Here is an 18061-nt window from a genome sequence, read left to right as displayed (position 1 = left end):
CATGAATCTGAAGCTAATCATGCTTGAATTTTTCAATATATTTAACCCTGTGACCTTGAATAAAGGTTATTTTAATGAGGATTTTTCACACGTCTCTATCCCAAGTGTCTATTGAATTCTTTCTTTCTTTAAATTTAAAAATATATATGGAAACCCAGTTTGGAGAATTTTAAGTCGGGCACTATATTGATTTGAAAATGATAAAATTTTCCTGGGATTATAGTCGCTAAAGAGTACATATATAATAAGATTGACTGATTTAGTGATTACGGCCCAGATTATACAAAACAATTTCATCCCCTCTAATCTTGTGTGATTTTTGTCTCTGAAAAATAACTCCCAACCATTTATGATCAACGATCAAATTTACTACAGATATACATTTGTGTACACAGCGAGTATATCATTAAGGTTTTATATAAAATGAAAGACATGAGAATTAAAGAAGACTAACAATATAGTCAGGACTAGATAAATTCTCCCTTTTTTTCTAAGATAAATTCTCCATTTCTTCTTACACATTTTGTCAGGTGTATGGCATGAAAAACAGGATTTACATTTGAACATATAAATATCCACCAACAAATATCTAAACTACTATCACTATAATACTACAAATGATATACAGAAGTATGAGATATATGATGCATGATGTAAAATGGCAGCCGAAATTCATGCTGACAGAGCAATCGCGATCGGCTGCAAGTAATTTGGTTTTATATGGAAGTTATGGAAGTCTTGATGAGGAGACAGAGAACTTATAGAACCGGTTATATTAAACTCAGACTTTCCTTATCACATGTAAAATCACCATTCAGGACTAGCTTCACAGAGGTAAGATGCTGCATGCACAATTTACAACGCAGCATAATCATATGACATCATATGGACGGATAAAGAAAACCATCACTGATGTATAAAGATGGCCCTTCTTGTAGTGAAACTCTCGATAAGTGCTTATCCAGTCTTTTTAACACAACTCTCACATTGACATAAATGTTAGTTCGAGCCTTGACATCACGATCATGAAACAATCTATACATATATAAGTCAGAATCTTTAAACTGTTCAATATGTAGTTACATTGTGATTCGACACGTAGGAGATAGAAAATGGTACCTTCAGAAATCTAGCCACACCCATCTAGATTGTAAGACAAGGGCATGTAAGTTTAACACCAATAGTTTGTATAGAAATGTATCCATTTAAACACAGGCTAGGTATCAAGACAACTGGACTAGAATTACATATAATGGGAAAACTGTCGGCTGGAACAATTACCGGAAATTAGTAATGTCTGGATCACACCTAGTCACAGATTAATGAGATTTTTCCACATTGTTTTGCAAATTTGTACCAATTTTCAGTTTCAAACCACTCCAAACCTCACCCACCATCCCCTCATCTAACCGACAAGCTGTATGTCTTGCCACAGTACTTAAAGCTATCGATTCTACCAGCTGTCCTCATATCTGTAGTGAAAACTAGGGTAACGTGACCTTATGGGTTTCTAAAGGATAAATCCTTTATAAATGATCTGACTTACTTTTTCGGGGAAAAAAAAAAAAAAAAAATAATGAGGATTTTGTGGAGACATTTTTTTTTTATCTTTCTGTATTATTACAGACCTTAAATAAACTGATGATAAGAATTATCATTAAGTCAGTTTTGTGACAGCATGTAATGAAAATTCAAAATTTTAAAATCATGCACATTTACATCATTGTACATATACCCTGTGTGTACTACTTGGTTCATATACATATCATTCTTCCTATCAGAGACAGAAAAAAAACAAGCCAGCTCTTCTATGTCCAGCGTGGTGAAATTCCCTTGCCGTGAAATAAAAGCACAGGCACGTGCTACCATGTTATTTTGGGATACAGGCACAAGTGTGTAACAAATTTTCTATCTAAAATTTGAGACAGGCATATCTCTCTCTCATCAACTGAGCAACTGTACATGTGTATGTACAGTGTACATGTATTCAAAAAAAAAAAAAAAAAAACCTACATCAATTTCAAACAAATATTAACCGACAATATCGAATTCATGAAAAAGTCAACGAATGATAAAATAATTAAATATCTTGTTCATTTTCAATTCTGGTTATTTTCTTTCTGATCTCTCATGGTGTCTTTATGTAGCTACATGTCCAGGTAAACAATTCTTGGATACAAAAACATTTTTTGGGAAAATATGATAACATTAATATTCAGAACAAACAAGTATTAAACAAAGATATTATTTTGTTTTCAGAATGAAATTTCAATATCCGGATTATTTTGTTCTTCGTAAACAAGCATTTGGAAATTCACACATACCTAACACACATGATCAAAAATCACATATTTATATGATGAAAATGAAATCCTTGTGCATAATTTTACATAATAAAGGACATGCTGCTGTCAGTGTACCTTATGGTATAAATTATATTAAAAACAATTATTTATTGAAATGAATTTTTTTTTAGAAAATGTAAGAAAAGAATACAATATATACAAATTATATTTTTTATATTGAATTTTCTGTGTACACTGTTGAACAAAGCTGTCTCCTACCATATCAATTAAAGGGGGGAAAAAAACAGGTTAGAAAAAGAAAATGAGTCAAGGCCATCACAAACCACTGACATAACTAGGTAGACCTCTATCATGTTTGATACCGATAGATAGAATGTATATATGTATGTATACAGAAAATTTAAAAAGTTTGAGTATGATTTTATTGGGGAGAGGGAGGGGATTTATCTCACTTCAGGCCTAAAGAATTACAATACAGTTATAAAAAGAAAGATACATGTACTTAAAAATGACTTCTGTATTATAAAATTGGACAAGGGATTATTTTGGGTTACCAAATGGATGGGTCATTTTCAAGAAAAAAAGAACTATCTGTAATATAATTGATGGTCAATTTATAGACATTTAAAGGATTTTTCTGCTTCATGTGGGTCATTCTGAAAATTTGGTCTCCGAATGGCAACAGAACAACTTCAGATAAACTTCAATTACAAAAAGATTATATCAACACATGCTGAATCTACAAGGACACATTCAGAAATGAAATATCTACCACTTAATTAATTTTCAAATTTAGTCTGGGAAAATTGAAATTTTGGCGTAAAACTTAAGCTTTTAGTGGTATCTGATACATATATATGAACATTTGTAAGTTCCCCAAATATTTTGAAACCGTAACAGTTGTATTGTATTATAACATTAAAATGAGTATATCACAGGAGGATAAAGTCCGATACATGGCATACATTTATCAAAACAATGGAAATATTTCCTGTTCTAGACATGGGGAAAAGAAACAGAAAATGAAAAAAAAAAAAATTGAGCTCATCCCATTTTTTGACAATTTTCATAATGAAGAAAGATTTGATATGTAGTTTGAAGGGTTCAGAGTGTTTTTTCTTCTTTCACATGTAAATAACAAATATTGCATGAACAGTTTTCTATTTAATATTTCACTAGAAATTAAAGTTACCATTTTCTAAAATTGTATGGTATGCTTAGATAAAATATAAAACAAAAGAAATTATACGACGCTACATTAAAAACAAAAAACTTTTCCCTTGGAACCTATTTACAAAATAATCACACATGAATGCATCTATTTCTGTATGAACACAAGTTCAACATACACCTTGCTTGTTACCGAGGTAATTATCTCCCTTAGACCAATGTCATTCATAGTTTATGTTCTTGGTACTGTACCCTTCATATATTCTTTATAATTGTAGTAAAATAAGCAAAAACAAAGCAGTAGTAAAAATGTTTAAATGGTTATTAACACCTCAATGAGTGACACTACTACTGAGATGTATCGACATATTACACTCTAAAACTCTGTGTAGAAAGTCTCTCGATGGATACCAATGGTCCTAAACAGAAACGGTGCTAAAAATGATGCACCCACAGAGATTGTAAAATAGGTGAAGAACTTCTGCGGAGTTTCCACCTTCAACTGTCGCTGAACTTGAATATCATGTCTATCCTGGCCGTACAGGTAACACAGGAATCTGATGGACCCCCTCTTTGCAACTTGTCTGCCTGCTGCTATGAGTGTGGCACCTACGGCAATCCGTACCAGGCTCAGTACAAACCATTCTGCAGATGGGATATTGATTTCGTAGGGGGCTCCCGAAGGCACAGCGTACATGAAGCCCAAGTAATGGTTTAACCAACAGCCGAAGGAAATTCCACCGCCAATACCGTGAACCGTGGCAGTGTCCCCCCTCGCAGTATTCCACTCCTTCACGGGTGGGTACACAAAGCAGAGGATGAAGGATCCTAGTACGGTGACCAGTGGAGCGAGAGGGTGGGTGACTTGGAGGTAGTCAAATGTCCCAACTAGAGGTAGTAAAACTGGCATAATCATGCATGCTGTCAGGATCCCACATATAACATCCTAAAACACACGAAAAAACATCGTAAACATCAGGTTTATATTATACTTTGACAATATTGAGTAATTTCAAAGTTTTCTTCATCACTAACTTCATATTATATACATTTACAAGCAGAAACAGTTTCAAGGTATTCCTAACTTAATTTTAAAGCTTTGAAATAAGATGCCGCTAATATTTTCAATTTGGACTTAATGGTATATTTTCGAGATTAACAAGATCTTCAGGGTATTTTCAAGCATAGGCCAAGTCACTGTACATATTTTTATCAGAAATGTTGGACAATTGATGAGAGTTCCTTCCAGTTAGTCCAAATTTAAAACAGAAGGTCATCACAGCTAAGCAAGGTATGTCTTCTGTATTTATAAATGTTTATACAGTGACGAAAGTAAATTTAAAAGCACAGACTTCGAATACATAATTCATGTGATGTAGGTCTCATATACATTTGTATATATATATTATTTATTATACCGGGTAGTTTACATCATACAAACCTATCTCTACTCCCTTGTGCAATTGAGGAATCTAATCTAGGGAGTCAAAAGCTGATCAGTGTCGCATAGAGTCATCTATTTGCTATGTACAATTTTTTAACCATAGCTTTCAGAAATTGCATATTGTGATTCTGAACCCCAGCTTATATTACTTATACAGGTAGATGTATCTATATGCTAAACCAAAACATTATCAATAGTAGAATTGATGTAAACCATATGTACACAGTGTTCGAAAGTGAAGGTGGTCCGATGGCCAGAGGCTATTGAAAACCTGGTAGGTCTATGTAAAATTTCAAAGTGTTGGCCCATTGGCTATGAAAAGTTTGAGTCCTGACATACATTACAATTCATGTAAACAACATTCCAATATTTCCTAACAAATGATCATATGAAATCAGAGCTTACAATAGAGTTTGTTTTACCCATATGATAATTTACTTGATGATGCATGTGTTTGCATGACAGTTATGCTACTTTCAACAATATGTTTACAAAATGGGTCTATGGAAAAATGACTTGGGCTACGGTATTTCAATTTTCTGTAGACATATTGTCTTAAGGAATTTTCATATATACTTTCATACACTGTGCAAAGACTACAGAAACAAGACGTTGATGCTCCAACATTCATCAGTCATAAACAACCAGGGAGCAAACTAACATTAGCTAGAAAATTATAGATTTTTTATTGAAATAAATATATGTTCAAACTATCTGCTGCTTCAAACTGACCAGAGGAAGGGTTCACCCTGGACCCTTAAATCATGGGCCATTTCGACAAGATTTCATAAATCGTATGGGCCAAAACATAGAAAATTGAAGAAATTTGTGAGTTTTGTCGGGCCATTTTGGAAAATATGGGGCAAATGGCCCCCTCCAGAGTTATCCCTGCGGAGGTATATATATATATTGTCCTTCTTCTAACACATAGGAATTATCTTTAATAAGCTGTATTAAGGTTTTGTTATGTTGACTCTTAACAGAAAGTCACAATATACAAAGTAATTTGTATACATTAACGTACATATGTGTACTTAAAATATTGCTATAACATAATAGTTAAATCAATACTAATATACATGTACGGTATGTGTAGTCCAAGGGTTGGATCAACGCCAAACTCTAACATACCAGTGAGGTCGGCTAAATGTACTGCAGCAATATCTAGTAGTACAGAAGTTGTACTGGTATTTTTATAACAATGATTGCAGATCTATGTTGAATGATTAGATAATTTGAGTACAGAGGGATTGCCCTACCAACAGAGCCTGATCTTGATCAGTCTGTACCACAGCAACCAATCCAGTTTTGTTTAAGAATTAGGCATGTATATATAGGTAAATACAGTGTAGTAATATAAGAAAATTTGAGAGAGAAAAATGTTTGGAAATCTTGCCATGTTTAAAGTTTTTTTTATAGATTTGGGCCAGTCTTCCCTGCCAGTGAGGTCTGCCCAGGTTGTAAACATATATCACCTATAGCTAGCCTATCTTTCTATTTATAGCTGATCCCTGATATCATTAACTTCAATAATATTTTTGTATCTATCTATAGAGGTACATACCAGCGCTGTGTGCATCCCCAGGTAGATCCGACTACAGCCCACCAATATTGTCCACACCAGGGCAACAGTCAGCCCAAAAGTAAAGTTGTACTGAAAACAAAAACACAACATTAAATTCATATCATATTTCACTTTACAAAAAAAATGAAACAGTGCTTCTATCCCTCTGAAGGCATTAAACAAGATCTCTAGGTAAAACACTAATATTTTTTAAAAGCTGTGGTAATCAGATGACAGCTATATAATATATATATGCAGATGATTTCTAATCAAGACTAGGCCTATATATAACTGACCTATACCTGATGGACTGCATATAACAGTATGGAAAATATACCTTTATTTTATTAGACCATATATATACTACCATTTACTTGAAATGACTTTTGACATCATTTTGCCATTCTGACTATCTTGGATGCTTGCATTATACAGCACATGCTGATATGCAACATTTTTTTAACCTATAGGATACTTTAATGAACACAAATTATAAGTATACATCTTATGAAATGGGAAAAACAATACATTTTTCACAGATATAACTTAAGTCAAATTACGGGCCAAATAATATAATAAACATATGCAGTATGTACATGTATGTACGATACAAAATATGTATACAATAGTTTCAAGTGACGCCATTCATGGAACGGAGTGGCCCACAACACATTAATGGAGGTGGAGTCATTGTATGCATGTGTATTCATGAAGAAATATTTAACAAGAAACTGGCATTTACCAAGAAATTACACTGGTAATGCAACCAACGCCAAGCAATTAAAATGGTCTACTAAAATCTTTTCCACAAAACCACACAATCACATATGATCACGAGTCCAAAACTTCCTGTTTATAAGAAGTGACTCATTTTGTAGCTTTTAGATGTATTCGTGCACGTGAAAGATTTCATAAAGAAGCAACATTCCAATTTTGATTTAAATAATCTTCCACGTACAAATCAACATTTTTAAACATTGCAGATTTTGAATTACAAAATTGCTTTCTTTTGGAAGAGATCATCTTCATTTTTGAATTGGAGAGAGCTATATTTTTTAATGCATTCTCGTAGGTTTTTTCTCCTTTTTATAATTACTTACCAGGTATATCCACAAACGGAGGTATAGATACATTGAATGTACTTCTACAGGTGAAAGTTGTCACCAGATAATTATCAATGTCGACAATACACAATTTTTAATTGCTATAGGTTTGCATTTGTACAGAACACATTAACTACCTGAAATTATTTTGGAAGTCCATTTTGGTACATATACCAGTTACTGACAGCATTATATTAAGTTGTGTGCTGTTTTTGTAAATCTTTGATATCATATACAAGTATATATATCTGTACATACGCATATGAAAATTATATATTACAGCAGTATTATTAGGTTATCAACACCAGAATTAACATTTGCCTATTAAATATTAAATATTGACAATATTAAATGTCAATGTGGTACAATACAATTGGAAGTGGTTGGGAATGGCAGTGCCTATGGGACATGCACAGATAAAACTTTACCATGACCCAAACATATAAAATTTGGTAAAAATCTGATAGACAAAGAAAAATGACCTGAAGTATGTGTATGCATTGTTTCAAAAATATCATAATGTAACTAGTTTTCCATGGGTTCACTGACAGTATCAAATGTAGTATAATCATAAAAAATATAATAAGATGAAAACAAGAGAGTTGTCAGAAGACAAGTGGGTTGGAATTCGGAATTAGCTTTTTAAAAGTAGGTGAAAGGTCACAATCAAGGTCAGCAGGAACCTGCATGTCAAATATAAAAATATATATATATTTTTTTTTAAATAGGTCAAAGGTCATGTTAAAGGTCGGAAGGTTTGCAAATACAATACCAAATGAAATGACCTTGTCACAATTGCAAGGAAGAAACATTTCTATGAAAGCCATATCTTCTACGGTTAAGATACAGTGGCCAATTTATTTCAAGGTTTAAGTTTTTTTAAGTAGGTCAAAGGTCACGGTCAAGATCTGCAAATATATTACCAAAGGAAAGGTCTTGTGGCTAGGGACACACATGTCCAATACCAAATGAATTGTATCCTTATTAGTATTGCATGACTATTTGATAAAAAAAAATCAACCTAGCTTTCCATTGACACCATCGCCGACACCTCCATTAGCTTCCCCGAACTTCATCCAATCAACCTTAAGATTAAGGGTAACAATGTCTGCATGACAATAAGTGTCCAATACTTTTAAGAAACTGATATTAATAAAACCAACTCAGAATTTTGTGTATGATTCTTTCAATGATGCAGTTGCATATATCGGTATTTAATCTAAAACAGCAGGGTTTCAGTCTATCACAGCTTTATCTTATTGTTAAATAATCCAACATAAAATATTTTGTAACAAATATTCAGTGTCTTTAAGGTATGTATTAAGGTCGCTGTGCAACAGCTTCTGGGCACAAGGACTGTACAGGTATATATAATTCAGAGACACAAGGACTGTACAGGTATTTATAATTCAGAGGTCAGATTCATTATACTTTGAGGTGACACATTAGGTTATTTACCTTAGAGCTTGACAATGAAACCGAGTGTCACTGATCCATATATATATATATATATACAGACATAAATATTACAGCATATAAACGTACATCAACCACGTGCACGCCATCCTCTGTAGAAATGGTGTGAATTTTCTTTCAAAAACTGACAATACTGTATATGTGTGGCGATATATAGTGACGTGTAAAGCCTCTTTTTGTACGGATAACATTTGCACATATTGACAGTCTGGCTTAATTATATAGCACTTGTGTAGAAGTTAATAACATGATGTGAGAATGAAAATTCTTTTCATGACCCAACATCAAGCCAGAGGACAACCTAATAATATCTAAATTGTATCATGCATCAACTGAAACATTACATATGTATAGTCACGACACTGGTAATACATTATTTCATACGTTAAAAAGATATATTTCTGAGAATAAAAATATGATGTTTTTTGTTATAATTAGAGATCAGTTTTACATGAAGTTTCTGCACCTCTCTTGGCTTGCAGCTCAGAAATGGAGTAAAATATATGGAACAGTGAGAACTAGAGATACAAATATTACAAGGAGAATTTATAGATAATGGCAAGTCTCGAGTTTCCCATGCCGCATGGACAAAGGAACTTTGAGACAAATTTTATGAGTATAGAACCATACTTTGACAAAAATATGAAAAAAAATATGTCTCATTTAAAGAGGAGATCTAGACATGATAAATATTTAAGGAGAATTAAACATCAGATTGTTTGGGACAACTATTTCGCTAGTTATTTATGAAGAGACAATGCGTAAGATAGCTCAGTAAGTTAGAGCGCGGCCACATTATCTCAGGTGATGATCTCTCAGGTGTGGGGTTCGACGCTTCCTACACATGTCAGTTTGTGTTTCTCATGAAGCTGAGAAACGGGCCTACCTGCACTGTCATGGTTGTGTACCTGGGCAAGACACCATATGCTGTGGATGGCATGTGAAAAGCCTCCTGTTTAGTGAGATAGTCATCAACTACTACAAGGAGATCTACCCCCCCCCCTCCAAATTAAATGACCCTGGCTGTTCATGATCACAGGGCGATATTAAAACACAGCAAATTAACAAACAAACAGCTAGTTATATTTTTCTTTGTGTTTGCGGTCCAAAAATAGCTCATTCAAGTAAGGGGTAGACTCATAACTGGTCATGTAAAAAGTTTATGAATTATAAATAATATTCGGCTATAAATATATGTTAACATGTCAATCAACACAGCTTTCGTTAATACACAAGAGAGATGAATTTATTCAACAATACAGACGGTGTATATATTGATACTGTTGTTATAGAACTGGAAGGATAATTGTGAATTCTGCATTAATATAAATATATTCACAGATTACACATGTATACATTGTACTACGTAAGTCATTCTACCTAATAAGCTCGCCTAAAACCTTAAAAAAAGCACAAAGAGACTGCACTTATCAAAAACACTCAACGGAACTGCACTTATCAAAAACACTCAAAGGAACTGCACTTATCAAAACCACTCAAATGGGCTGCATTTATCAAAATCATTCAAAGGATCCAGACTTCACTCTCCAATCAGAGATTCTGTTTGAAATCATGGACATGGTTCGTTTAAATAAAAAGTTATTTTAAGAAATTGAATTAATTTTCCAATCAACATATAAACAAGATAGATTGTTTTGACAATTCAGTGAGGTCATGCATCAGTAATCTTTTTACATGTTTTAGATAAACCTTGAAGTGAATCTGTCATGCTGACGAGAGAAGTAGGTCACAGCTGTTGAATGCAGATTTTAGGGCAGGTGCACTCAGAATGAATATTGAAGCTAGATATAGAGGGTGGAGGACATTATTCAGATAACATTTTTCATACATTTATGCTAGATACGCGTACCAAAGTGTAGGGTAAGTAACATCTGGTCATGACAAATGTCAATGGCCATTTCTATATATAGTTTGTAGTGTACCCATGTGTATTTTATCACAGCAGTTTAATTTATTTGGACAACCTTATATATCACAGTAGTACTAATAGTACTGATGTAACGATAGAAGGACTAAAATAAATCAAATTTCATTTCATTTTTTTTATAATTATTTAACCAAAAAGTAGTGAAGACACTGAGGTGATGTGTAATTCAGCTGGCCACATGCACTGTTAAGATCATGATCAGTGGCCAGCTGATCTCGGCTTTTGTTGATCTATATAAAGTAACATATATAATCATGTAAGGTAACTCAGTTTTATATGATCATCTAGTAATAGTATACGAAGTTATAATCATACTAGGTAGATATAACAGTCTGAATTATTCATACTATTATTTAGATATATTATAATTATCGGTAGCTAAATATATATTATCAATCCAAACAGTTTGAATTGATGATATTATCAACTGGAATTAGAAGATGCTTGTGAAACAAACATGCATTTCCCTGCCCCAACTCAAATTCAGGCTTTAATTATTTAGTCTAACAAAACTTCAGCCTTTATTACTATATTTACATATTTTGGCCCAAATACAGATTTGCTAAAAATGTGTCAGAAATTCTATGTAATACTCTGTTTTGAAAATTTAACTACAAAATATCAATATTAGACCCGAAAGAACCTCCTGCAAAACGTTAGCAAACTAAATCAATGGTTGAAGGAGAAATTTAAATAATTGAATAACCAAAGTCATACAGCATAAATAGAACTCTGATACAGCCGGTGATATTAATAATGATTAATTACGTATACTCAAGGCCAAGAATTACCCCACATGTAATTATGTATATCAATGACTATGTATACGTGTATATTATATATATACATCCACCAGCCAGCATTATCACACCAGACAGGTGTCTGTCGTAGGCATGTGGCTTGCCATTGTATTGAAATGTCGGGTAATGGAATTAATAAATTTATAATTGTTATAAATGATAAGAGCTTTGCATAATATACTTTCCTGTGTAAACCTTTGTCGATTATAATTATATAATTAGAAGCCAAGAATAACAGGTTGAGATCTCTCCAAGTTTATGACACACTTTCACATTACACTGACAAATTGTGTCTAATTTGAGGGATATTCTGGAATGGAAGCACATAAATTGTTCCTTAAAAAATCTATAATGGTCGCATCTTCTACCAACCAGTTAAAGGTATATTACCACACTGTTCACTTACGTGTGATTATATATTTGAAAAACAGGAGCATTTTTTCGGGAGAGCATATACCATCAAAAACTTCCTAATTGCCTTCAGAACTTTTCTGGAGGTTTTTAATACATAATTTTACAGTAGTTCCAAAATTTGCATTAACGTAAATAAGATGAAATAATTCATCAAATAGGCAAAAAATGTTGAGCCTTTTTAATTATTTTTTCACACGTCAATTGTTTTACCTGTCAATAAAACGATGCGGCTATTCATTATACATACAGGGTTTTCCCTGGGACCCTCAAATTTAATAAATTAGGCGTCCTGGGACTCCAATCACAATTAATATGCAGTAAAACTCTGTCAATTTTGGGAGTCCTTTGGCAATTTTAGGAGTCAAAATGCAGGTTTTTGCGAGTCGGGGAAAACCTTGTACATAGATATATTTTTAAAGAACAGTTTATGTTTGTTCGTTTCAGAAAATCCCTTATTTTTTCAGAGACAATTTCTTCTCTGTAATGCAGGAATGCTTTGCATTTCTGAGACTGTCTTGCAATTGCAAACTCTATTTACAGATCTCAACCTGGGTAAGGGCAATGGTATAGATATAGGCAATTCAACCCTCATCTTTTTCCTACACATTTGTCTGTCTAAAAACATGGATTCTTTTTCAGTTCAAACTACAATACTTCATTCATTACCAAAAACAGAAGGAACCTTTCTGTGTGAAAAGCCCTTTTCATGCATATGGTGAACTTACGACAAAGCATGCTATTAATTGTTCGCAGCTGTAAATTAGCTAGATGATATTCTGGGCTATGATTATCCCATATAAATCATGCTGGAAATTACAAAAAAAAGTAACATTTGAATGTATATTGTACTATTTCAAAACAATAGATAGGAACACATTACACATGTAGGTTTCAACAAATGTTCATTCTAGCATATGTAAATTTTGGAAACCACCACCTAGCATATTATGAGCAAACTTGCCTCTTAATTGAGGTATAGCTGTGTCAACAAAAATAGCTCAAATCCCTTAAACATATGTTTTTAAAAAATTTCGTTCAAGTCACATTTATGTAGTCCTGGAACATCATACTTGTGTAAAAATGAAAATTACTTGCATGTTGGAAAGTACCAAAAATTGATGCAATACTTCCGGTAGAGTAACATCAAGTTTTTAAGTAGACAACAGTACGGTAGTATGTACATTAGTATGCTTTCAGTAAACATCTTCAAGTAAAATATGATTTGCGCTGTTGTAAATTAAAACTGCTTTAGATAATATATTGCAACATTTACTGGTTAAACAATTTTGGCTATTTTTAGTAGCAAATCCATACTTCAACTGGCATATAATATGGGAGTTTGCATATTACATGTAATATAAAAAAAAATATATGCAAGTTGGGGACTTTCCCCAACCTGATGTGGCAAGCAGCCTCAAAGGTTCTGAGGTATCTATTCGAGGCACAGGCAAAAAATAAATTGTTTTCCAACTCAAAGGCCAAACTCCCATAACCATTAATTCTATCCCGATTAGCTGCTGGGGTGGTGTGGTATATATTTGTACTGTAAACTACAAAAGGAAACCTTCTTGGTGAATTAAATAATGCCTTTAAGTGTGAATCATCTAGTTATGTAATTACCTGGTATTGATTGAAGGATACAAATAGTATCGAAAAAGGGATGATAGCTCCCACAGTTGAATGTGTTGATGGCATACCATACTCCGTGACATATCTCTTCTCTAGATATGCTACAGGTGGGGATGCAGGTCGGGGTCTCCTAAAAACATCCTTTGCTGCTTGACCCAAGTACATTCCAACATGCCACACTATAACCATTTGTCTTAGCAGACGACTGTCAACATTCCACATCATGAATGGAAAAAACACCAAATAAAATTGCTCGTTCCCAAGAGCAGCCCCAAAGAGAAAAAGAAAATGAACGAGTTTGTTATTGGTTTTATAGGTAACTTCTTCTTTGTCCGTCTGCTTACACACTGATTCATGCGATTGAGATCCATTTCGAACGAGTCCATTTTTCACTAAACCGTTTGCGGTTTGATGGCAAACGCCATTCAATCCATTTGGAATTAACCCATTTTTTGATGAACTTGAAATGTTTTCGGAAAGATCGTCTTGCTTAGAGACACCGTTGTGTATATCCCTGTGTCTTAATTCGTAATTGTTCGAATGCTTACCGGCGTCGCCATTATCTGTCTTCGTAGCGGAAGCAGCATAACCATTCAAGCCTTCACTTGCCTTCTGTGTAAATATTTGAATTCCACACAATTTTTGAAAGTCAGCCACGTTCTGTGGGCCTTCTAAATAAAAGAACACATTTTTAAGACGATCCATTTTCAATTTCTCAATCCTCCATTCAACTGTTTCAAGTCCTTTCAGCTTATACCGTCGTTCGGTGGTGTGATGTGTGTAAGGCTATGAGTGTGACTCGTGACCGTGGCCGTGACCGGAGATCTGATGGCAAGGGAGACAACCGACTCTTAAAATACTCACAACATGGTTGGATGAGCAAGCAATGTGCATTGTCAGATTGTGTAGTAGAATATTATGATACATACTGTGTAGGCAAACGAATAACAAAGCGTATCTTTAAACGATAAAATAACAAAGCAAATTTCTAGACTTTAAAATACAACTCCGACGAACGAAACATGTCAGCACATATAAAATAAACGCAAAGGCCACACCTCAAACGTCCACACATCACAATTTTAAGAATAAAAATACTTTTAAACCACGACTCATTCAGAGACACAGCTGCCTATATTTTGTTACTCATATGTTTTGAATGAGGATAGTTTAATGTAGTCGTTATAGAATACAGTTATGTTCGCTTCCCTATAATTTTGATATTGTATCTAAAACTCGATGAACACATATTATCGGACACATTGAAAAGCACTGAAGCTTATAGATCTTTCATAGTGAATTTTATGAAATTTGTTGTAATATAAACATTATTGGACATTTTACATTTTCCATAATTTTGGACTTCTTCGATGTCGAATTTCTCTTTGTAAAAATGTTACACTTACAAATTATTTAATTACATCTCAACCAGCTGTCTGTCTTTTGAAAGTGATATGTATAATTCCCCTTTTCTCATTGTTATCGGATTAAACCGCGCAATATGTATGTACATTTACCTTTTGATGTTAATTGAGTAAATTAACTGGTCTGGCCAGGTATGACAAAGGTCATTTAAGCTTATTATCTCACCTGTCTGAAATGTGACCATCTGAGTACTAAAATGCCACCTGTCAATCATTTGTACTTTTCAATTTTTCTTTTTACATTTTTGTCAACTTGTGTTTCTAAACCTGCCACCTATAATACAGAAACTTCAAAAATACCGTATCATTTTCAATCCACTATTGAATTTGTACAGCCTGAACTTGCATTTGACAACCCTAAAATTTCTATAAGCCCAGAAAAAATCGAATGTTTTGAATAGCATTCCATATGCAGCTCTTAAAGTATAGCAGTCCTGCAAAATATTAGCCTTATCACTGATTTGCCACAGAAAGCCCAAAATTGACACACCTCCTTTGTCGCGTAAAATGCGTATAAAGTAAGTAATTAAAAATCATTTCACTTTTGAGATCGACCTTTCACAGTAGTACATTAAATGCATGATGCGTCGGTCATGTACAAGCTTAAAGCCAATATACAAATTAGATACCGAATGACATATAATCTGATGTGATAGCCGCTACAGGGCCATCAACCTTGATTAGAGGAGTCACATGATGAAGAGAAACAAAGTTCAAACTTACACCTGTGTAACTTTCGCACAATAACAAAGGTCATTGTTCAACCCATGACATAATATCAGGGTCCGAACTGTCGTGAAGTATTCGGAGTCCGAACTGTCCTGACATATTCCGGGTCCAAATTACGTATCTACAAAACAAATGGGAGCAATACAGATTTAAAAAAAAAAGACAACGACAACACAAAATAGTGGTATAGACTTATCTGAAAGTATCTGTCCAACTACTGCCTAATCAGTCTGATTTCCGGCAATCCCCCAATAATGATTGTTAAATGGTAGTTTTGAATAAAATACTGCTTATAAAAGCACGTGTTTTTAATTTTCATTGTCATAAGCACCAAATTTGCCGTGAAATATCGATATTTTTTATCGGACGTTGTTTAGGACGACTTCGGTAATATCTTTGAAATACAGTGGTTAACACAGGGACATGAGAATTTGTTACAGTCTTCTTCCCTGGTCTGTTTAACACAGGGACATGAGAATTTGTTACAGTCTACGTGTATTTGGATCTTCCCTGGTGTGTTTAACACAGGGACATGGGAATTTGTTACAGTCTATGTGTATTTGAATCATCCCTGGTGTGGTCAACACAGGGACCTGAGAATTTGTTACAGTCTACATGTATTGGAATCATCCCTGGTGTGTTTAACACAGGGATATGATAATTTTACAGTCTACGTGTATTTGGATCTTTCCTGGTGTGTTTAACACAGGGACATGAGCATTTGCTATAGTTTACGTGTATTTGGACCTTCTCTAGTGTATATAGCACATTTTCAGACATCTTTGGAGGGAGGGGGGGGGGGGGGGGGGGGTATTGTGGGTTTTGCGGAGTTTCATTATTCAGGAAATAAGGCGATCCGGTGCTTCACGGCTTCATACGTAACAATGGTATTGATAAGTACGATATTCATGCATATTGATTGCCAAAGATTTAATGATAACCAAATTTAGTGTTCTATTCAAAGGCCACGAGTTCACGTCTCACCGAGTACTTAGACAAAAGCAGTTAACTGCTATGTAAATTAGTGACCCACTGATTTTTAATTAAATGCTTTTCATATCATAGACAAGATGACGTAACCTTCGAGTTAAATGCAACTTTTACACAGCGCCAAACGTCACTATACTATATTAATAATTTGTCAGACACTGGAACCACAATATGCGCCATGGCTAAAGAAGTTTTATTTTAAACCCTTTGTTGGCCTGCTGACCTACTTCTGTCAGATCTACCCGTCAATCAGTACTACAACTAATTATATGCACCGTGTTTAATTAGTGTAGTTAATCTTTCAAAACATTTCAAATAAACTATTTATTAAGTTACAACTAATGCTACCAATGTTATAAGAACTTAAACAGACTACACGCTTCTCGGTAAACCATAATCGATCATTGACCATATTATCTATAGGTTTTAGTTCTGTATCGATTTTTTTTATCTTATCTTATTATCTTATGTATAATTTCACTCTATTTATAGAAATTATATCAGATATATAAAATTCATGCCAGTTTTTAATGTACACCTATTTATAAGTTGTTTTTAATTCACGCCGGTTTATAAGTTGTTATCAATTATAACCGGTTTAAATGTTGACGTTATCATTCGTGCCCGTTTATAAGTAACAAAGCAATAATTTGATAGAGTGTGTCAAAGACTGCAGAAATAATGAAAAAAAAATACTGTGGATTCTCCACTTCCCGACAGATACGTCAGAAAACAAAAGTCGCCAGTTTTGCCCCGTAGTTATTTTCTTACATACATATGTGCTACATATTTGTTAACAGGTACGTATCACAGGGACTTGAGAATTAGTTACAGTCTATATGTATTTGGACCTCCCCTAGTGTATAACACATTTAGAGACTTTTTTTTGGGGGGGGGGGGGGGGGGGGGGGGGGGGCGCTAGATTACAATTTGGCAAAAATGACATCCCCGGTGGTCATATATATACGAGTCATTTAGCCAAATTTTAATCTATCCCCACCAAAACGTATCAAAATGTGCTATACACACTAGAGGATGTCCAAATACTTGTAGACTGTAACTAA

General features: G+C 33.9%; 1 protein-coding gene across 1 annotated transcript; it reads right to left on the bottom strand.

Annotated features, from left to right (window-relative positions):
* Positions 1-336: 336 nt before the first annotated feature.
* On the bottom strand, positions 337-14674 carry LOC117322966 (sphingosine-1-phosphate phosphatase 2-like). Its single transcript, XM_033877935.1, has 3 exons — positions 13846-14674; positions 6485-6574; positions 337-4422 (listed from the first exon to the last, which is right to left on the bottom strand). Exons 1-3 carry the CDS (start codon positions 14557-14559, stop codon positions 3853-3855), a joined length of 1374 nt encoding a protein of 457 aa, XP_033733826.1. The 5' UTR covers positions 14560-14674; the 3' UTR covers positions 337-3852.
* Positions 14675-18061: the final 3387 nt, after the last annotated feature.

Source organism: Pecten maximus, chromosome 3 (genome assembly GCF_902652985.1).
Source record: "Pecten maximus chromosome 3, xPecMax1.1, whole genome shotgun sequence".
NCBI classification, from domain to species: Eukaryota; Metazoa; Mollusca; class Bivalvia; order Pectinida; family Pectinidae; genus Pecten; species Pecten maximus.
The sequence above is the reverse complement of the archived record's forward strand: the minus strand, read 5'-3'. Positions and strand labels throughout refer to the sequence as shown.